Raw genomic sequence first — 23,486 nt, forward strand, 5'->3', positions numbered from 1 at the left:
TCTTGGCTTACTTTTAATGCTGCTGAATTTCATATTACTATATTCAAAGCTGTATCACTGAAATGCTGACAATTTATTCATATGCACATCTTTATTAAAATTCTTTTATTGAGAGTGGATTTAATATTTAGGGTATTCATGCAACCAGCAAAGAAATATAATTTCAATAACACTGGACCATCTTGAAAGTTTTATATTTGTTACTTTGTAACAGATGCTCATGTGTTACTTATTCTAGCTTGATCTAGTTGTGCATTAGAAATGTTTGCTATAAAAGAGAAAATCTTGATAGTGATTAAAGAGCAAGACCCATGTTTTATATTCATTTTTCAAAAAATGGTTGCCCATTAAGTATACCTAATTTGTTCCTTATGTTCTTAAATTTTATATGTCCAGGCCAGTCTTTACACGTTTTCTGAATTTCATTCATATTTGACGCCATTAAGTTATGGTCTTCCAAAATTTTCATTTGGAAGTGTCTTGGTAACTAAATTATATATCTCAATTTTCTATTTTGTATTGGATAATCTGTTCCATCTGGCCATATCCAAATAGACTGATTTAATTTACACCCCACTTTTCTCTAGAGCGCAGGTTGATGTCACTGAAGCTAATTCATTTAACCCAACAATAACCTGGTACTATAGAGAAAGTGACAAGGTAATTTTATTCATGGTTGGCTGATTCAAACTTAGGTTTCCTGGTTAACCACTGCTTAATATAACTTAATTTCTATTAGTTGAAGTAGATATTAACAATTAAAGAACTTTGCAAAAGAAACGGGAACCTATTTCCTGTGTTCTTTGGTTGATGCTACTCATGAAAGTATTCCTTTTGATGCTCAGTCATGAAACATGAGAAATAGCATTGAAATACTAGCCTAAAATTAAAATCCTCAAAAGTATCGGAAACGTCATAGTTTATGGTAATAGACGAGGGGATTATTTTGGTATGCATGCAAATTGAAGGTTTTTTCCCCTGTAATTGACAAAACCTGAGTTGAGAAAATGTAATTGGTTCCTATAAAACTCGCGATCTGCAATTAATTACATATACAGAGTCAATAGGTAAGAACATACGTAGCTCAGGGTTGAATTGTGCAGTCCTTTGTGTTCTCTGGTTCGCTTGCAGATATTTCATTACCCAATTAGAGGCCAACAACACAGCGGATAAACGTGGAGTCATTTTCGACAAATATTGGGTTCGAGGGCGACAGGATTAATGAATACATGAACTGTTTGAACTAACAGTCTACCATAGTAAATTTCGAGAACAGGACTAGAAATTAGTTTCATTCAGAGACGGGAAAGACTTCTTTCAAAATTACGAAGCTCCTGCCCTGTCTAGACACGCCTATTGGAGAAACAAATGTCTGTCATATGCTTCCTTATAGAGATAAGTGCATTTTGTAGATGGGTATTTTTTTTATTTCTTTTTGTCACAACAGTATACACAAATAATTGTCATAGATAAAACAACATATTTTGAAGAAAATATATACATTAATGTAAAAAAGCATATATGCATCAACAATATCAATTTGATATGATGAAGGGAACAATAGGACAGGAACGATAGGCACTTTTGTGCTCTTATGCAAATACCAAGACAGAAGGGAGGAAATATTACTCGCCAATTCTTCAGTGAAACTAGAACATTTATATTTCTCAGGTGGTCCCAATTCCGTTTTTTCCCCATAGCAACAAAGCCTATGAAGTTCAGCTACTATGGATCACTCTACACGTTTTGTAGCTCTGCATGCTGATTGCGAAGCGAGAGGGACTAGATTTCGGTTGTGGTTGGTCTCGGGTTTTTTTTCGGTAAAAGCCGCCCGGAAGTAGCGCTTCGGACAAGCTAGGCAGGAAAACAACCAAAACGGCCAAGTTAGAAGGGCGACTGGGCTTCCTCCAGGCTACCTGAGCCATGGCGGGCACGGCGCTCAAGCGCTTAATGGCGGAGTACAAGCGTGAGTAGTTAGGATTTGTAGTAGTGTGCGGAAACAGAGAGATCGGGGTGGATTGACTGCCCCTCAGGTGACGCCGGCTGTTTTTCTAGACCGGTCATGCATTTGACTCCTCCTGGGCCCGAGGAAATGTCCTTACGACGGTTTTACCTGGGACGGCGGAGAAAGGGGGTCGGTGGTTGCGTGTATTAGTATAGACGAGAAGGCTGCTATGGGAGAGCAGGAGGCGGCCTTGACTGGTTTGGGCTGTCGCTCCTCTTTCAAATATCACACACAACCCCCATTTGCTTGGTCAAATTTTAAACTGGAGGAATGTTTTTCAAACTTGACAATTTTCAAATGTGTAGACTTCAGATGTCATAATTCCCCAGCCAGCCTGTTGCCAAGTATTGAACTGAGAAACAAAATAGAAGGCTGGTGGAGAATTAAGCCGGAAAAAATCCTGTGATTGTGGTTCTCAGCCAGAAATTCTCTTTCTGGATCTGATCAGGATTTAACACTAGAGGACAATATTCTTCTGCCTCTGGTCTGAGTGATAGAATAAATGTCATTAGGTCAGAGTCACTTGGAAGATTTTAACCAGCTTGATTGCAACATTTGAGCCTGAAAGATAGTGTGTGATATGTTCAGTTTAGTATGTGTTACCTTCTTTAAGTGTAATTTTTTTCATATACAAATTTATCTGAAAACTAGACAACCTATGAGATCATGAGTTTCACAGCAGTAACGGACCCTAGATGTTTTATGTATTCTTTAAGTTCGTGGATTTGAAGTACTTGATTAAACAAAAAATGCACCAGGAGCAGGAGCTACTCCCAAACTACCTGTTAGCTTATTCTCCAATGACTTTGCTTGTGGGAAGCTGGCAGGAAGTGTTGGAAATCATAGTCATGTGAAAGCAGCAGACTATGGTGTTGCTGCATGGCAGTCCAGTCGTGTAGCAGGGACCAATAAAAATCATCTGAAAATCCTTAAAATTTAAATTCCATGGGAATCATGGACCCCTGTTTTTGGACACATTCTGTAAGTTTACCCATTTGAAGTACATAGAACAAAAAAAAAGTTCTATGACACACTTTCAGCCAACTGAAGGTTACAAACAGATGTACAAGAGAGTTTTAATAGTATATAAATGGCTGTTTTCTTTTTCATAAGGAAACAAATATGGAATTGTCTGGATTAGTACAGTTCATTAACCACTTTGCAATGTTTTCTTATTGAATGTGTAAACTGGTTGTGGTTGTTGAACTGCCTCTGTATAGGACAGCTTCAAATGGTAAATGTCAAAAAAGAAAGTGGCATTTCATATAAATCAACAGAGAGATTATTCCCATATTAACTGGTCCTCAGAGTGTAAACTATGGTGACTGAACCAGCAATGTTTCCTGATTCAGGATTGAAGCACAGCTGATGTTTTGATTACAGATCAACCTAGCCTAAAATCAGTCCTTTCCATCTTTCACTAGTCTGAATCTTTGGAGAGTTTGTGTCATTCACCATGTGTTCTAATTGTTCATGACAAGTTCTTAAGTATATATGCACAAACACAAATTATATATGTGTAAAAGCAATAACTGTAATAGGAAATTTTCTTTTATTGTTTCAGTGTCTTGTTAAATAAACTAGAGCTAGGTAAATAAACAAGAGAAAGCCTCCAGATGTTCTACTGATTTTTGGCAGCATAAAGTCTTGTAAAGGATAATGGGAAGTTTAGTCCAAAAATAATACCTGGAGAACTCTATTTTAGCTGTCTCTGAGGTAAATGGTAGAATGAAATTGACGAATGCAATGAACACCGTATATTGTAACCTTGTTCAGTTTTGCCTTGAAATGTGATTAACTATAAATATCAGGACTTCATGAATGACAGTCATGTATTCTATCAGTTAACCATTAGTCCATATGTATAGAGGGCCATGATTATTCAGTATAAAGTCATAATTAAATGGTCTTTTGAATTGGTGTTGCATCTTTTCCACTAGAGAGAGCAATAGCTCCTCTTTTCACTTTGGTTGGTGTCTCATTCTCTTTTTCACCTACCTTTCTACTTTATTTTTTTCCCCTAAAAGAGACATTTGTTATTAAGATTTCACAGGAAATAGCAAATCTAATAATTATCAATTAACAATATGTATGATAGATAAAAATTAATAGAAGTATGCTAAAAAGGTTGTTTTTTACCATAGATAACTTCACAGAGAAAAAGCAGGAAGCTTTTCCAGAATTTTTCAGACTACCCTGCCACTGTAATTGTGCAATAATGTGCATAATGGAGGAAGATTCAGTTTGTGCTCATTGCATTCCACTCCTTTGCAAATGTATTTGGGAATGTCCTATTAAAATGTAGCCATGTGTATTGTTCACTTGTATTGTAAATATTTCCCTTTTTCTTATTTGACCATTATTACTAGGCAGAAATTATCAAGGTAATGTAATTTTCCTGGCCAATTGCGTGGACAAGTTTGTTTTTATGTTCTGAAAAGTATGAAGTATAAATAAATTACGGTAATACTGAAAATGTTTATTCTTCATTTTAGAGTTGACTTTGAATCCTCCTGAAGGCATAGTAGCAGGTATGACATTCTATTTAAAAATATACCTGTATCTTGAAATTAGAAAGCCTATATTAACATAATATTTTTTTTAAATAGGGCCTATGAATGAAGAAAATTTCTTTGAGTGGGAAGCTTTGATAATGTAAGTTATTTGAATAGTGTACATTTAAATTATGGATGGACTTTCACTACTGAACATCATAAATGAAAAAATGACTTTGTGAATTTTCTAATAATCAGAATGTCAAATTTTAGAATTCTTCTAGAACACTTCAAACATTGTTTATCTGTCTATTCACATAAGTTACTATTATGCTTGCAAGTTTATAGTTCTATAATGCACTAATTTTTGTCTTAATAAGACAAGATTTTGTAAACCACCGACAGTTGGTGGCCCTAACAATTATAAGTAAATAAATAATAAAAGGTAGAATTTGTTGATCAAATAGGTTTGATTTTATTTGTTCATAAATGTTTGCATTGGACTCCTCTGCAATGTCTGAAAGAATCTTCAATGTTTATAGTACTATAGAAGCATTATACCGGTAATAGCTTATATAGCATACAGTATTGTAGATATGAAGATGCCAGTTTATCTTCATGGACAAATGTATAATGTGGAAGGAGAACTTCATTCATGTATTCTCTTCTACCTAATATAATAATTGCAAATGCAATTTGAATACAAAAAGATAAAATTACTTAGCGAATTTCTAATGCATAGTTTTTAGTCTCTTATATTTTGTATCCCACCAGTTACTTAGTTTATTGTTATTAAAGTAATGCCATGAATGACTTATGGTGTTCCTCACTACAACTGCCTTCAGCATTGAGCTAAGAGACAGGGAACACTCTTTGAATATGGATCTGCTCTTTCAGGGAGATGGTACAGTCCCATCCAAAACAGACTTGTGTCCATTTCTTTTAATCAACCACACTTACATTTTGTCTGGATTAAATTTCAGTTTATTCTTTTGTATCTATGCTATTATTGAACTTAGGCAACACTTGAAGGGTACCAACTGCTTTCTTAGAATGTGTTGGTGAAGAGCAGCAAAAAGGGTATCGTTAGCATACTGATGAAACTGTACTTCAATGCTCCAGAGAATCGTCTTCTGTGGGTTCATGTAAACGTTGATGCTAATAAATAATATTGAACCTTGTAGCACAAAGGAGGCCAGTGCTGTTTTACTGATTCACACTTGCCAGATCCACTGCAAAATAATGTAATTAAAATCTAGCCCTGCTAAATGTTTCAGAAAAAAATATAATAAATTACAGATTTGAACTCCAAGTGATCTGGAACAGGGGTAATCAACCTTTTATACGTTTATATCTCTGTTAGTAGTAAAATTTTCTAACCGCCCACTGGTTCCACAGTAATGCGCCATGTATCGTTGTTTGTGCATGCCTCTCATGCATTGTGGATTGGGTTTGGGGGGGCGCTGGCTACCAGCTCTGCTATCTGTTATAGCTGGGTGGTGTGCAGGGAGATACACGAGCTATTCTGGGACGAGGCTCTTTTGTTTGCGGTTGCACTATAGCGCCATTTAGTTTCACTTACGTAACGTGAACTAAACTTATGCACGGGTGATACAAATAGTATATTTTCAGAAATTTAAATTGTCATGGGGAATTTTATGAAAACCTAATGAAAATATTTTTAAATAATGCTATGAAAATTTTTTAAAAAGTCAATTGAATTAAAAAAAAGGAAAGTGCTTCAGTATCGGACAAAACTCTACCGCCCACCATGAAAGTTGGAACGCCCACTAGTAGGTGGTAGGGACCAGGTTGACTACCACTGAACTAGAAGGAATAACACATCTGTATTTAACAGACATACCCTGTTTAGTTTTTGACTAGGACATTCAGCAAGTTGAAAACCGTTTCAGAGCCTGCCAACCTCATCATGACTGGCTGTAGGATGGTTCATTAGCACTATTCCTACCTTTCTTGGCCATTCAAATGCAGCAACATGTACTCATAAATAGTGGACTGGTGGATGGAGTACATGATCAACAAGAATTCATATAAAATAAGGCTTTTGGAAGCATTTGGAAGAGATGTCTATGGAGATTCTCAGTCATCCAGGTCATATTCAGAACTTAAGAAGCTTCTTGAATGAGAAGCAAAATGTCTTCAAGGAAAAACAAAAAGTCCAGTTGCTTCTTGCAAAAACACTTTTGGAATTTAGAAGAGATGTTTTGGAAAGGATGTGAGTGTGAACAAAGTAGCTTTCTTTGAAGCATTAAAGTCATGTTTTTTGCAAGACTCACATGGATGCTTCAGAAGATCATCCTGGCTTCTCTATTTGCTAGGAATACAGAGTTACAAGTCTCATTCTGTGAGGAAGCAATGCTGTCTTGAGATATACAGTCTTGGGAGGTTTGATCTGCAAGCAGGGAAACCTCCTGATGGTGCAACACACAGTTTTTCTTTCATAGTCTATCTGGGCAAAGTGAATATCTTCCCATCTTCAACTTTCTGAAAGAGGTTGATAGAGAGGAAAGAGACCACTTGGACATTTGCTCTGCAGTAATAATAGTGTTAAACAAATTGTAAGGATCAGAAAGATTTGCAGTCACAGGTTTCTCTTTGGAAATGTATTTTTCCCTTGGCATTTGACTTCTTTCTTGACTTTTTGTATTTGTGGGGCTTTAGAATTGCACAAGCGCAATATATTATAGAAATACTAAAATAAATTAAAGATCATAAATAAGTAGCTGACCTGCACATTCAAATCAAATCAAATCTCTATTATGGTCAAAGGCCAATATAAAGAGAATGGGGTACAATCAATTTAAAGATCTATAGACCATGTTTTTCAACCTTGGCAACTGTAAGAGGACTAGACTACAACTCTCAGAATTCCCTAGCCAGGATGCGGGTTAGCAACCTTACCAACTTTAAGAAGGGTGGACTTCAACACCCAGAATTCCCAACCTTAGAAATTTTAAGGTGGGTGGATGTCAACTACGTTTGAGAAATTCTGGGAGTTGAAGTCCACCCATCTTAAAGTTGCTAAGGTTGAGAAACACTGGCATAGACAATACATCAGACTCTAAAAATATTCATAATGATAAAAAGCTAAACAACAGAAATATAAAACGTTCTTCACACAGTTCATGTAGTATTGTTACAGTACTATGCTTACACAAAAAATAGGAATATATATAACTGTTGCATAAAAACTATATAGTTTTAAAAAACCAAAACTATTGTACAAGTGGTCCTTGACTTATGACCACAACTGGGCCCCAAATTTCCATTGCTATGCAAGGCAGTTGTTAAGTGAGTTACATTCCATTTTATGACCTTTTTTGCCACAGTTGTTAAGCAAATCATGTCATTAAGCACATATGGGTTTCCCCATTGGCTTTGCTTGTCTGCTGGCTAGGAAGGTTACCAATAGTAATCACATACAGTACCCCTGGACAGTATTACAACAATTATAAATATATGTCAGATGCCAAGTGGCTGAATTTTGATCATGTGACCATGTGTCATTGTAACTTTAAATGGTCACTAAATGAATACAAGTCGAAGACTATCTGTAATAGTCTTACTTGAAATGATTTCCAAACTATGAAAAAAAAAATCATGCAGAGTTGCTGTTGATCATTTGCTTAATAATTTGTTTCTTCTATATCTAGTAAATGATGCTTGTTTAAAGCATTTAGAATCTCATGCAAGTTTCTAAAGCATATAAATACCCATATTTCTTCCAACAAATTTGGCTATTAAATTAGATTATGATTGTGAATACTGTTGTGTGCAGATAAATGCATTGAATTATATTCATGCTAAATGCTTTTTCTATTTCTTATCAGAACAGTTTAGATTTGGAATTGATGATTTGTTTAAATCTTAGTGTTCCTTATCATAACAATGTAGGCACCGGTCATTGTTGGAATTTGGTTTAGCCTACAGCTAATTTTTAAAATAATAAGTACAACTTTAATCCAATATCTCCAAAGGTTATCTAGATATGTAATTATATGTTTTAGTTTATATGATACGTGAGTTTGTTTCAACTTGGAATTCCCCTTTGTGCATTAGGAAGTGGAAGGGGTGGGATAAAATGAAAACAGAAGAAATAAGCTTCCTATGAACATAAAACACTGATTATCTCATTAACTGGTTTATGTAAATGTTTGCCTATTTAAGTATATCATTGCACGAACATTCTCCACCTTTTTATTTTCTTTAGTGGTATTTTAGCTTTGTATAATGCAAGTTGTAGTCAAATGTTTTGTGTATATTCCAGGATACATGTATTATCTGATGACTGCATAAAACTAATATTCTGAGGTGTTCCATTTTGTCTCTTGTTATTTAAGATTATATCGTTGACTTATAATGAAAATTCTTGCAGTTCATTTTTTTATACTAAAAATAATTTATTGTGAAACTACAGTTATTGACTTCCAGGATGTGAGGCATACCCCTCCTAAAGAGATGGAAAGAAACTGCAGACAGTTGGTCCAAAAACTACCCTTTTAGTTTTTTAGAAGTATTTACAAAATGCATGTTAAATATAAAAATAAGATAATTATGTGAAATTATCAATATTTCTGCCACATAAATTTAGTTTTAAACAACATCATCTACTTGAATGAATACTGTAGTAAGATTCTATCAAATGATATCAGTTTCATATTTGATGAAATTACAGTGTATGAAATAATTGCAAACTAGAACTTCAGTTGAGGTTAGGTGTTTTTTTTTTTCTATTTTGCTTTTGTATGGTGGGCCAAACTAGAATACAATAACATCAAATAACATAAAGTAGAAAATCATAAATTGCTTAGTGTGCAGAAGCCTATAGTCCATGCCTGGCTGCAATGTAAGATACTCTTTGTAAGTGAGCACACCCAAATGAGTATAGTGAGGCTTTATTTTGAACAAATATATATTCTTCAATAAAATTGCAATTATATCTGATATAGCTGAGAAGATAAAAGTTGGGGTCCTTGGACTGGGCTATACTTGGAAAGAATTAAAAATAGAATTAGAAATTAGAAAATTAGAATTATAAAGATTCAAAGCTGTTTACGTAAATAATATTCAAATTATATATTGTACTTTAATAGATACTTTTATTTTTATTATATTTTTACATTTTCCTAAGGAATATGAAGATAAATTAGTGGGAAATATGATTTAAATTGGCCTTTTCCCTGCTAATTTAAATAATATAAATTATTGGGGCAGAGTAATCATATCTAGATATGCTGTTGGAGACACCCACAGAAGAAATATGGTGAGAGTTAAAAGATTCAGGGTAGGAAAATGGAATCAGTGTTATATATCACTAGGTTCTCAAAAAAAATTGAACTTGAGAATAGGGCTTAATTATGTTGTATAAACATACTATATTGGCAATATATATATTAGCAATAAATATAAAGCCAAGTGAAAGAAATGAAGGCTTTATTAAAATAAACCTTAAAGGGAGAACATGGCAGATTTATAAGCGAAATTAGCGAAATGCAAAAAAACCAGGAAAAAATAATGAAGTATAGTATAACCTAAGAGCTAGCCTTCCATCCTTCATGAAATGAAGGACCCAGATTGTTGAGGGAAATATGCTGACTCTGTAAACCGCTTAGAGAGGACTGTAAAAGCACAGTGAAGCGGTATATAAGTGCAATTACTATATACAATAGTAATATTTTTCTCATAGTAATATAGTCCTCTACAGATAAAACTGTTGAAGAAACCTGTGTGGATGCTGTAAATGTTCAGAAGCTTTCCCATTAACTATTTTAGTTGCTAGAATGTATTTATATATATTCTAGTGTTTATTATATAAACACAATCATTTAAAAACTGACCATACATTTTGGATGCATTCCTTATGGCAGGACAGCCTGCATTTCCTAATTATGATATTGAAGTTGCTTTTATTATTCGACTTGATGGGTTAAATTTTATTGCATACATCTTTTCATAAGGCCATTACTAAAGTTATTTTATAAGCCTTGGTTATTTAAAATCTTTTAAATTGCAGCTTTTGACACCTTTGTCCATGTTGAATAAACAGTGTGTTCAAAGCAGCATTTTCAGTACTTGCTAGCAATATTTCTTGACGTGCAAGTACTAAAATCTGGAACATGCCTTGGAGACAGATTGAATATAATTAAATAAACACACCCTCGCAATTATGTAGTGTTGTGACCTTCCTTATAACTTAAACGTACAAGCTTTGATTTCTCAGCCCTTCAGCCTTTTGTTTTAGGGTAGGGGTAATGGATATGAGAAAGTTTAGCCTAAATTCCTTTAGGCTTCTTTCCTGAAATAAAATAGTCTGATGAAATTGCTATAGATTAACTATAGGGACTGTTTAGTGCAGAACTCTGTGCTGTGACTATTAACTGATAACGTAATGCAGGATGATCAATAGAGAGCAGAGACTTGCTATCATTTTTGATAATTTCTGTTATGTGTATTTTATTTAAATGTGTACTTCAGATTTGGCAAAAGCTAAACCAAAAGAGAGAGAATTCAGTAAAAGTTCAAATCTAAGCGCTTCCAAAGTTCTCTTAATGTTTCAGAATTTCACTAGATCATTATGTAATTTTTATTAAAATAATTAACAATATAGAGGTGGTTCCAGCTAAGAAACCTATGAGTTTTATAGCACTAATCCTAGCCATATTTGAATAAGAGGAGTCTTATACTTTAGAGAAGCTGCATTGATTTAAATCATGCATATTCTCTTTGGATAACTGAGACTGTCACTAGTTAGGACACTTTCCTAATATTTAGATAGCCAGTTTTATTTTTTATGGTATCATATGCAAATTAGGGGGCTTTTCTCATTTGCATCTAACTGTAACAAATATGTGTTACATATTTAGGATCTAATGGTCTTATCCCCAAGCACTCTGTTTCACAGTCAGAATGATTCTTTTCAAGGATGAAATACTGGTAAGCTGGAAGGGCATTGTCATACTTCTGGTAAAGTATGAATGGGATGTTTTGCAGCTAAAATATTTTGACATTGAAACAATTTGTATGCCTGTAGTACATATCTTTTTTCTCAGTTAGTGGTACAGTAGAGTAGGTATGCCTTAATGTTTTTTTCTTATTTCAAGTTGGAAATGAATTTCACTATTAATGTTACATGAAAACAGACCTTTAATATACAGTAAAGCTTTGAAATGCTACTGATTGTACATAATTCATTTGTGTGCAGCTAATTTAATATTTGTTAATTTAAAAGTATTACATAGTCCGAGACTTTAAAAAGCTTATTTCTTTGTTTATTATTTATTTATTTATTTATTTGCTTCTAGGGGTCCAGAAGACACATGTTTTGAGTATGGAGTTTTTCCTGCTATTCTGAGTTTTCCTCTTGATTATCCTTTAAGTCCTCCAAAGATGAGGTTCACATGTGAAATGTTTCATCCCAACAGTGAGTTTTGCCAGTAGATGATGCACTGTGTTTTCATATCAATAAAAAACCCTATTAAGTCTACGCAGTCTAGTATTATTCATTTAAGCTTTCCCCCTAAATTATGGCAATCTGAATCTTTTTTAAATGAGATATGGACTTTTTCAACTCCGATTAGGATGTAGATTTTAAATTATTTACTTTTTTTTAAAGATTTTGCTTAACTGTTTTGCTCACATTTAATTGATAAGTAATTCTGCACTAGTAAATTCATTTTTGCTATGAATTAAATAGATTTTTAATCTTAGTAATTGCATCTATCCAACAGTTGATAATATTTTTCTCTTTGATGAGCAGCATACAGAAATGTGGGATGAAGGTTATGTAACACCTGGCTATATTTCAGAATACTTTTTCCAAACCAAGATGTAATTCCACAAGTGAACTAGGCTGAAGAAAAAAGTTTAAAAATGCCAGTAGTAAATATATTACGTATTTATCATAGGGTGAGTTTGGCCTAGTTTTAAGGCACTAGGCTAGAAACCAAGAAACTCTAAGTTCTAGTCCTGCCTTAGGCATGAAAAGCAGCTGAGAGAGAGACAGTCTCTCTGTGTTTGATACTTAACAACTCTTGACAACTCTCCATGTTGACACCTAAAAGGATGGCACTCTCCTGAAAGAGCAGGATCATGAGTTGCAGGTTCTCCTAGATTATTGACCATTGTTGGATAGGTAAGTTGAAACTGAACCCAAGATCCTTTGCTGATTCATTAGTGATAGATCTACCTAGAGCAGGATAATCTTTCCATTATAAGTTCTGCATATTGCTTGCTTGGTTTATTACAATTTTCTATAGATGGATTGTCTTTGAAAACTGCAATTAGTTCAAAATGTGATCGCTCTTTCAAATTCCTTATAATTGTATAATATCTGTTTTGTCACTAAGACAAAACTAAGGTTACCAGTAAGATTCTGGGTACAATTCAAAGTGTTGACTTGTCGCCAAAGGTTGTACAAAATTGGTTTCTCTGCATAGAAACATCTACTCTACTTGTCCAGGGAACAGATGTTGCCAACATCTTTAATAGTTTCCTAGACAGGCAAGCTGAAGTGGGCATGGTCTTGTAAGCCATGTTTCTTAATTGTAGTTCTCTATTACAGAATAATCTCTCTGGAAATTAGGCTGGCACTCACATTGTTAGGTTTCTGCAAGATATTAAAGGCAAGCTGTTCCAGAGAGCTGTGGAACTGAACGTCTACCACTACACATACTGCAATACAGCATATTTTTGCTTTTATGATGTAAACCAATAAGTTGTTATACTAATAATATATGAATACAATAAAAACAGTAATATCAACTATTAATAACTTCACATCACATCATATCATAACTATTAAACATAACATCATCATTGTATATATAAAAATAATTTTTAAAATTCCCTTTTCATCCTATAGATGGTATGTGTCAGCCGCAATCTTGGGTCTTCTACCAGTGCCTTGGGATTTGTGTAGTATCTTAGCTGTTTGTAGTACTGCACTTTTTTAGACAAAGAACTCTTTATGTTCCTGGAATCTTCTGGAGCCATTCTTTCAGTTTAGGAGTCACATCCTCAAGTGCTCCTGTCATTACTAGGACCACTTTGGCCTTTACTTTCCACATCCCTTTAGTTCAGGCATCCTCAAACTACAGCCCGCGGGACAAATACGGCCCACCAACGCAATCTATCCAGCCCACATGCAGTGGTGATTAAGCCCCGCCCCCCACCCTGCCCCTGCCCTTCCCAGCTGTTGCACTTATCTTTACTTGCCCCAACATGCGTTTCCAGCACGTGTTCCTCTGTCCCAAAGTAGGATTGAGTGGGTGAAGGGAGCAGGGGGAAGGGTAGAAGGGAAGGAGAAGCCCGGCTGGCTTGGCTGGCTTTCCTTTTGCGTGGGGCAGGGGGAAGACCCAATATCCCCTCCATGTCTGCCCACTGCTCTCGCTGTGCCTTGCACAGCAGAGATAGAGGGTGGGAGGGAAGAGACAGATTCGGCCTTCGCCAAAGACGCTCACCCATCAGCCAGTCTCCCTATGTCTGTGTCTGTGTCTGTGTCTGTGTGTGTGTAACACACTCACTCTCCTTCTCTCTCTCTCTCTCTCTCTCTCTCTCTCTCTCCCTGTCTCTGTGTCTTTACTCAGAAAGCCCTGTGTGCTTTCCTTGGGGCTGTTCTCTACCTGTTTTTCTTTCTTCCTTTTGGAAATCCACTGCTGACGAATGAGCACCAGAGGCTTCCCCCCCTCCTCTTGTGTGCACCCTCCCGGCCCCACCACAGCCGGCCAGGGGATCGTGAGAGGGGGAGGGGGAAGAGGGAAGCCTCCACCACTCATTCCTCAGCAAGCCTGGATTTCCAAAAGGAAGAAAGAAAAACAGGTAGCAAAAAGCCCCAAGGAAAGCATGCAGGGCTTTCCTGGAGAGTAAGAAGAGACAGGGAGTGAGAGAGCAACACACACACACACACACACACACACAGAGAGAGAGAGAGAGAGAGAGAGAGATGGAAGGGAGGGAGGGAGGGAGGGAGGGAGGGAGAAAGAGATGGGAGTGAGTGAGTGGGAGACTGCGAGAAAAAGATTAGAGAAAGAGAGATAAGAGGGAGTGTTTAAGGTTGCAGACCCCTGAGCCAGGAGAAGGGACAATAAGAAGCAATGGAATCTTTCTCTTCAAGTCTTTAAAAAATGAACAGATTTAGATTTTTTTTTATTGGCCAAGTGTGATTGGACACCCAAGGAATTTGTCTTGGTGCATATGCTTTCAGTGTACATAAAAGAAAAGATATGTTCATCAAGAATCATAAGGTACAACACTTAATGATAGTCATAAGGTACAAATAAGCAATCAGGAAACGATCAATATTAATATAAATCATAAGGATATAAGCAACAAAGTTACAGTCATAAGTGGAAGGAGATGGGTGATAGGAACGATGAGAAGATTAATAGTAGTACAAATTTAGTAAATCGTTTGACAGTGCTGAGGGAATTATTTGTTTAGTGATGGGGTTGGGGAAAAAACTGTTCTTGTGTCTAGTTGTTCTGGTGTGCAGTACTCTATAGCGTCGTTTTAAGGGTAGGAGTTGAAACCGTTTATGTCCAGGATGTGAGGGGTCTGTAAATATTTTCACAGCCCTTTTCTTGACTCGTGCAGTATACAGGTCCTCAATGGAATAGCAGGTTGGTAGCTATTGTTTTTTCTGCAGTTCCAATTATCCTCTGAAGTCTGTGTCTGTCTTGTTGGGTTGCAGAACCAAACCAGACAGTTATAGAGGTGCAAATGACAGACTCAATAATTCCTCTGTAGAACTGTATCAGCAGCTCCTTGGGCAGTTTGAGCTTTCTGAGTTGGCACAGAAAGAACATTCTTTGTTGTGCTTTTTTTATGATGTTTTTGAAGTTAGCTGTCCATTTTAGATCTTGCCATATAGTAGAACCTAGAAATTTGAAGGTCTCTACTGTTGATACTGTGTTGTCTAGTATTGTAAGAGGTGGAAGTATGGAAAGGGTTTCTCTTAAAGTCTACCATCATTTCTATGGTTTTGAGTGTGTTCAGTTCCAGATTGTTCCGGTCGCACCATGAGGCTAGTCGTTCAACCTCCCATCTGTAGGTCAGAACCAGTGAGTTCATATTATGAGGAAGGGGTTTATATGAGGCCTTTCGGTTTTCAATAAAATAAAAAATGCCACTAAACTCCTTCTGAAATAAGGTGATCCAGTCTATGTCTCACTCAAGATCAGGATTTTTATGGGCTTTGCTGTTTTATCTCCACTCCCTTCCCAGGTATTTGAATATCTGCAATGATGCAATCTCACCCAGGTTTTTATATGAATAGTTCAGTCCTACAAATGCTTTTATAGAAGCTGCATTAGTTTTTGGGTCCTTCTGAATATTTTTGCCTTAGATCCTGATGAGGGCAGTTCACCAAAGGTGACTCTGGGTAGCACACAACAGTGAGATAAAACTATATAAAAACTATAGATGTAAAACATAAAAATGCCTTTCAGGAAATAAATTGGCCATGCCCACCCAGTCACATGCCCACCTAGCCACATGCCCACCTAGCCATGCCAACCCAGCCGGTCCGCCCCCCCCCCAATAGTCTGAGGGACTATGAATTGGCACCCTGTTTGAAAAGTTTGAGGACCCCTGCTCTAGTTCCTCTTTCAGGCCCTGGTATTGGATGGATGGATGGTAAGAGAGAGACATCTTTTTAGAAAATACATTGGAACTTTATAATGTGACATCTTTACCTGCTGTGCTTACATTGCTTCCATAGAAAAATATAGTAATCTTTCAAAGTCTTTCAAAGTTTTCTCTTCCTTTTTCTGAAGTTTGACTGTAGCATTTAGCTTTAGGCATGTGTTGCAAGCCAGCTAGAGTTGTACTAAGTTAGTGGCCATACAGATATTTTAAATAAATAATTAAAAGGGAAGCACCCGGTTTTTATTTATTAAATTTCTATGCCTTCTTTTATCTTAAATTTTATCCTAGGGCTATGAAAAGGGAGCAAACATATCAGCTTAAGTATAGCAATTAATAGTTTGCAGTTACATAATAGTATAAAAGTTAAATAATATTAAATTTTAAATGTGGAAAATGTAGTTTTTTCTCAGAATTCAGGAATTTTATAAGTAATATTTATTTACTATTTGGTCTACCCTCAGTGCCACAATCAAACAAATAATACCACAGAAAAATACAACAGTGAAGATTAGAATTATTGGAAACTTCTGTTGAACTATGTGTCAATATGATCACTAGTAGTTGGAACTTGACTGAAGGGGGACTTTATTGTTAATATTCAAAATATAAACAAGAAAGATAAAACACTTTGCATGTTACATTCACTTCTAGTTACTATAGACACCAAACACGTTCAGTTGGACTTTTCACTGAGATTTAGTTTTACAACGTGAACCCTTAATTGTTAATTTTAGCAAACAATGTGTTTCAAAATATATTTTGAATATATATTTATATTTTGAATATATTTAGCTATATTTTAGCTAATACTATTTTGTAAATGTTACTAAAAACAAAGATAATAAACAATATAAACATTAGAAGAACATTAGACATTAATAATTGTTCTATCCCATTTATAAATCTCCAAATGTAATTAAGGAAAATCATTTGCAGAATGAACTCAGTTCTAATGATTTTAGTCAGTTTTCTTGGGAGCAGTATAGAAGTATCATCGCCTTCTTCCAACATGTTTTTGACACATTATTCTAGCCTACAGCCATGGTATTCTTTGGTATTCTCTGATTCAGATACCATATGCACCAGGCCTGACCCTGTTTAATTTTCAAGCCCAGACTAGATCAGCAAATTGCTACTATTTACTGAAGCTAACTTATTTTAAATGCAGCCATAATTTTGCAAAGCCAATTCTACACTTATTAACTCATAAAGACAGAGCTTCCCTCTTTTTTGTTGATATCTTGCTATTTTTATGATGGAACTGGTATTTGCCCTAGTACATGTTCCCTGTCTTACATTCTTCTTTACTTCTTTTATCTGTCAGCTTTATTAATCCTATAAACAGCTACTTAGCTATAAATTACTATAATGCCATTCTCTGACAAAAATGAAAATATATAGGAAAGTTATAGTGATGTTTAACTCCAACCTATAGAGAATTAGATTAGAATTGAAAGAGTATATAATTGCTGTCAGATTTCTCAACAAATGTGTTAGATGAGATACCGTATTTTTCAGAGTGTAAGACGCACCTTTTTCCCCCAAAAAAGAGGGTGAAAATATGGGTGTGTCTTATACTCCGAATGTAGCCCTGCCCAGCTTCTCAAACTGAGGTTTCAGAGGCTGAAAAAAGCATCAGAAACAAAGCTTCAGAATATAAGCCCCGAAACAGAGCTTCAGAGGCTTTTTTTCTGAAGCTGTTTCGGAGGCTTTCAGAGGCAGAAAAAAAAAGTTTTTCTGAAACTGAGTTTCAGAGGCAGGAAAAAAAGCAAGGCACAGAGCTCACAACCAAGGAACCTGTTGCTAAAATTCACCTCTGGGAATAGCTGAGTGGGGGTATTCCTGGAGGCAGATCCACCTGCCAATCAGCTTTTTTTCTTATTTTCCTCCCCAAAAACTAAGGTGTGTCTTATACTTCGGTACGTCCTTGGTGGTAAAACTCTTGTTTCGTTGTTGTTAATATAGTCTCAAAATATAATTCTGTTAACAATTTTTATTCAATCAATATTGCACTAACTTGAAAAATTCTTCCCATTTTAATCTTCTTAGTTTATCCAGATGGGAGAGTTTGCATTTCCATTCTCCATGCTCCTGGAGATGATCCAATGGGCTATGAGAGCAGTGCAGAACGATGGAGTCCTGTGCAAAGTGTGGAGAAAATCCTCTTGTCAGTGGTTAGCATGCTAGCAGGTATGAGAAAGGATAGCATTCATAGAGACAGCATTGAAGACAAAACACAAATTACTAGACTTTTCTAAAACATTTTATCTCCCAACTTGTTTAATCTAGATCAATGGTTACACAGTTAGTCTCAGTAATGCTAGGCACTATGAAGAATTAATCTGAAGTTTTTTTGCTAAGCTGCTAGAAAGTCAAGTTTAAAGGGCCATTCTTGAAAGTTAAAGAAATAATTAAGAAACTTTTTATTTTAGATATTTGGTTCTGGCTTATATTGCAAAGTGAACACAATTAATAGAAACATTTGATTTTATTATTTTCATAATGCTTTTCATTAAAAATATAAATATAGATTTAAATATTAAAAATACAATTGATTAAAGTAATTAAAATGAATAATGGATTTTAAAATCAAATAAATATCTAGGTGAATAGGTATATGCTCAATTTTCAGCAAAGACATTCCATAATGTCTAATTGCTTATTTCACATAGTTCATACGACTATTGAAAATACTCGTATTAGAGTCATAGTTACATGGCTCTAATATGAAGCTGTGGTATAGTCCAGGGGTCTCCAACCCTGGCAACTTTAAGCCTGGCGGACTTCAACTTCCAGAATTCCCCAGCCAGCTCTGATATAATTGTCTAGGAGCTCTGCTGGCTGGGGAATTCTGAGAGTTGAAGTTCTCCAGGCTTAAAGTTGCCAAGGTTGGAGACCCCTGGTATAGTCAATAGGACATTCTTTCTGAGCAAAAAAACCTGAGTAGTCCAATATGAAAATAGTATCATTACTGAACTGTTTTGGACTCTTATATATTAACAAAAATTCTTACTGAAAATCACTCAGTAGCCCAGGGTTGTCAAACTGGTGGCCCACGGGCCGGATGCATCACACACAGGCCATGCCCATCCTGGCTCTGCAAAGGCAAAAAATGTGAACGAGTGTCAGAGTAACCTGTTATATACTTTAATATTGAAGTTACCATTGCATGTTATATTATTGTGGCAAGATATAACTGTCTAGGAGAGTTTATCGTTGTCATATTAGCCAAAGTAATGAGAATCCCTGGCTACTAGGTCCTCCTTTCAGCAATACGGCTGATTCTGTGCAGACCCATTTAGAACAGTTGGAATTCTGCAGTGACTACAATAGAACAGACTCTTGGTTTCAACAGAATTCAACTCCAGCTTTTTTGTCTTTATCCACACACTACTTCAGGAAGTTCCTGTGTTCTTTTTTTCCAAATCTTTTCCTGGTAGTATGGATTTTTTTTTCATTCCTTACACATACATTTCTCCATGGATACTAATGTTTCAGTTCCTTAATATTCTGCTTGTTCCTCATGGAAGTAGGACAGATATTTAAAATTCAAGATCTTTCCATTCTCATATTGTTTGTGCACAATCAGAATTTACAGGAAGTTATTTAAGTACATAAAGTGCCTCTTTAAATGGTTTGAAAGAAATATCAAGGCATTTTCAGCAAACTACAGTATGAAGTTTCCTTTTTCTCCTTACATGTGGATGTAGGAAGATAGATATAAACAGATGAAATCAAATATCAAGACCACTTGTAATGCCAAGACATAGTATGGCATGGGGCCTGAATCAAAATTAAAAGAACTTCATGTAGTTACTAAAAAAAGAAGATTCTGCTAGTTTGTACTGTTGTAAGTGACTGGAGTTATTGTACTCTATACTTTTGGAACAATGCATGAAATGAAATAAATTTTGGAATTCTTGACCTTATGTATGTTTTACTTCAGTGTGTGTGGTTCTTTTAATGAGAAACACTATAAGCAGATGTTATTTCCCCTGTTGATCACCCTTTCATTTTTCCCACTTTAGAACCAAATGATGAAAGTGGAGCCAATGTGGATGCTTCTAAAATGTGGCGAGAAGACAGAGAACAGTTCAACAAAATAGCCAAACAAATTGTCCAGAAATCACTTGGTCTTTAAAAAAATCAAACAAAACATCTGAAACTCTTGACAATCTTCCTGTTGAACATTTTATAGACAGAGGCTGATTGCAGAACTCTGAATTGGTACCAAAAAACAAATCTTGCAAAACTGTTCGTGAATTTTTGCTCCTCCCTGTATATAAGCATGCATCGATCTTTTTACACTTTGGAAGAAAAATATTTCTCAATTTAAGACATACCAGTAGATGGGATGCAAGTACTATAGAGCTGTAATCAGTTTCTATTCGTAAAAACTTAAGTCACTGCAGTTACATCTGTAATATCATATTACCTTTCATCACAGTGCCATTCACCCTTGGGAGGAGTAGGATTGAGATGATCTGTGAATATCTTACTACTTAGAAAAGTATTGAAATATTGTTAGTGGAAGCTATGTGTCACCAATGAGAATTATCCTTTTAAGGATTATTTACATAATTTAATTTCACTAAAAAAAAAAGAATGTTGACCATCAAAATGTTAACAATAAAGTGAACTATATTTGTCCTGGGGAAGAAGTGGTCAGTGTAATCTTACTTTCTATTATAGCATTCTGCTTGCCTAAATTAAAAACATTTTATATGATTGGACATGAAGATATTCTTTATAACTTCTATAAACTCAGTGTTAGTTGAACAAGCATTATTCATTAAAAATATTTGATTTCTCTGATTGGAAGCCCCACCCAAGATATTTACAAGAAACAATAAAGTGATGTATGGCAGAAGATTATTCTTTTTCCAAGCTAATCTCTAATATAAATACTTAATTTTTAAATCTAATATTGTCTATTCAGCAATTCTAATGGAAATAGGATGACCACAATTTAGTATGGACTTTGCTGAAGGAATATTTGACTTCTAATATCAGTCATTCTTGTAATTTCCTGAGGGTAAAATTAAAGAGAATGCACATGCATGCAGACACACATCCTCAGTTCATTGATTTAGTTGGGCAGCAGTAATGAATAAGTTTTTAAAGGCTATTTAATGTTTATTGCAGCAATCCACTACACTAAGAGGATGCCAATTGCTCTACATCTGTTATTATGTAGAGTTCAAATATATTACGTAAGGAATATCTTTAACAACTGAATTAGCCTTAAACTATACTTAAATGTTTCAGTTCAATCGAATCAGTGTTTCACATTTAAATCAATGTTTTATAGATTTGCAGTCTGTGAAGGACTGATTCAATGAAATACATTTTTTGAATTTACTTCATGTAATTCTTATACTGGTAGTCCTTGACTTGCAACAGTTTGTTTAGTGACCACTCAAAGTTACAACAGCACTGAAAAAAATAACATATGACAATTTTTATACAGACAATTCCATTGATATAATTATTTATTTAAAATATCCATTTAGTCACCCATCTTATAACAAACTCTGGCAGCTCCCAATCAAAAATTAAAACAATGTAAAAATGTTTCATTCAGGGCTTCCTGCAGGATGTTGCTTGCTCTTCAGTATGAATTTCCTCAATAAACACACAGTAGGAAAAGATGGATAGCCATACAATTTCCCAGTATATCTACTGCTATATTATGAAGCTGTGTCATCTTGAAATGAGAACACTTTAATAAATGCTTTCATAATGAAGGCAAACTAATTGATACATTCACAAACAAGTTCAGAGAGCACTAAGGACCCCACATTCACTTTAGGTCGGGTGTCAAACTCATGTCGTCACATCATATTGGAACTTTTTTCCCCTTCACTAAAGGGTGGGGGTGGCCAGCGTGGATGCATCCAACCTGTGGGTTGCAAGTTTGACACCCCTGCTTTAGATTATACTTTGTTAAACGGGTTTATGATGATGTAATATACCTACTATTGGAAAGGCATGATCCAGTAGATTATTTGAAAGGAGGAAAACTCATTATCTGGTATAATTTGCCTGATATAATTTATCTAATAAATTTTGAAATAGATTTAGAGAATGATATCATGATGTATCTTGCTGTTCTTTCCTCACTCAAAAGGCTTTGGTCAAAAATGTGTGATGGTACATTCTGCATCGCAAAAAACCAAAACCCCACTATGCTTGTTTCCTGATTTTTTAAAAAGATCATTAAAACTTGTTTCTTGAGAAAAATAGGTGTACTATTACTGTAATAGGCACATGAGTAATTTTTAATCTACATTTTCCACCTCTGTTCAGAATGTTTGCCTAGGGTTTATAGCTTTAATAGATGAAAAGGATATAAAGAATTCTTCTGCCCAGCAAAGGAAGCAATGTTAGGACACAAGAACAGGCAAAATAATTAGACCTATATTCATCATATTGGTTTCCCCACCCCTTTTGAAAGGAATAACTGCTGTATTAAAGGTGTTGGAACTACATAAAACAGTTGAGGCTTCAGGGCAGGGCTACTCCCTGCCTTGTTATATTTGGCCTGGCTCTCAAAAGTCACAATTATCAGCGTGATGAGAAACGTGTTGGTATGTTAGCTTTGAAGTTACTACATGCACTGGAATTGACACCTGTCTGTAAATATTTTATTTCTCCTTTTGTTTGGATGTTCCCTCCATGTATATAGGAGAAAGGAAAATATAAACTCAAGAGTTATAGGTTTCATAAAGGTAATTGGCTTGTGCTCTTTAGTTAATAGTATACATTGAACTGAAAAGAGCTAGTTGTGGCTAATAGGTTTATCAACTGGCTTAATTATACATTTTTTTCCTGGATGAAAACATTCCAATTCATGTCAACACTTGAAGAACAGCAACTACAAGTAAACTTCAGTGACTTGGGGCAAATGAATTGTAGAGTATGGGTTATGGAGGCTTGTTTATTAAATAAATAGCCTGACAAAATGTCTTAAAGTTTAAAACTCCCTCCTTAAGTTACAAAGAATTCCACACTGGTATCAGAAAAAAAACCTTGTTTGTTTTAAATTGCAACATGAACATTTTCTGTAATTTAATAAAAGGTGGTTTTTTTTCATAAGAACAGTCTTTTTAAAATGATCCTTATCACAGAAAGATAAGCTTTTTAATTTACTGGTTAATAGAATTAAAAACCCGCAAAAATAATCAAAGCATATATAATGGACTCTTGCACAAAATCTCCTGAACAAAGACCATGTTTGGAAATGATCTTTCTCTAATTACTGCTTAACATTCCTAGTTTAATGAGTGAGAGTGAATCTGACTTAAAGCTTCAAGGAAATC

At 35.2% G+C, this 23,486-nt stretch overlaps 1 protein-coding gene across 1 annotated transcript; it reads left to right on the forward strand.

Annotated features, from left to right (window-relative positions):
* The first annotated feature begins 1,761 nt into the window (after positions 1 to 1,761).
* UBE2G2 (ubiquitin conjugating enzyme E2 G2) lies at positions 1,762 to 21,034 on the forward strand. Its single transcript, XM_058188126.1, has 6 exons — positions 1,762 to 1,966; positions 4,501 to 4,536; positions 4,615 to 4,660; positions 11,823 to 11,941; positions 18,214 to 18,354; positions 20,193 to 21,034. Exons 1-6 carry the CDS (start codon positions 1,924 to 1,926, stop codon positions 20,303 to 20,305), a joined length of 498 nt encoding a protein of 165 aa, XP_058044109.1. The 5' UTR covers positions 1,762 to 1,923; the 3' UTR covers positions 20,306 to 21,034.
* Positions 21,035 to 23,486: the final 2,452 nt, after the last annotated feature.

This window comes from Ahaetulla prasina, chromosome 6 (genome assembly GCF_028640845.1).
Source record: "Ahaetulla prasina isolate Xishuangbanna chromosome 6, ASM2864084v1, whole genome shotgun sequence".
Lineage (NCBI taxonomy): Eukaryota > Metazoa > Chordata > Lepidosauria > Squamata > Colubridae > Ahaetulla > Ahaetulla prasina.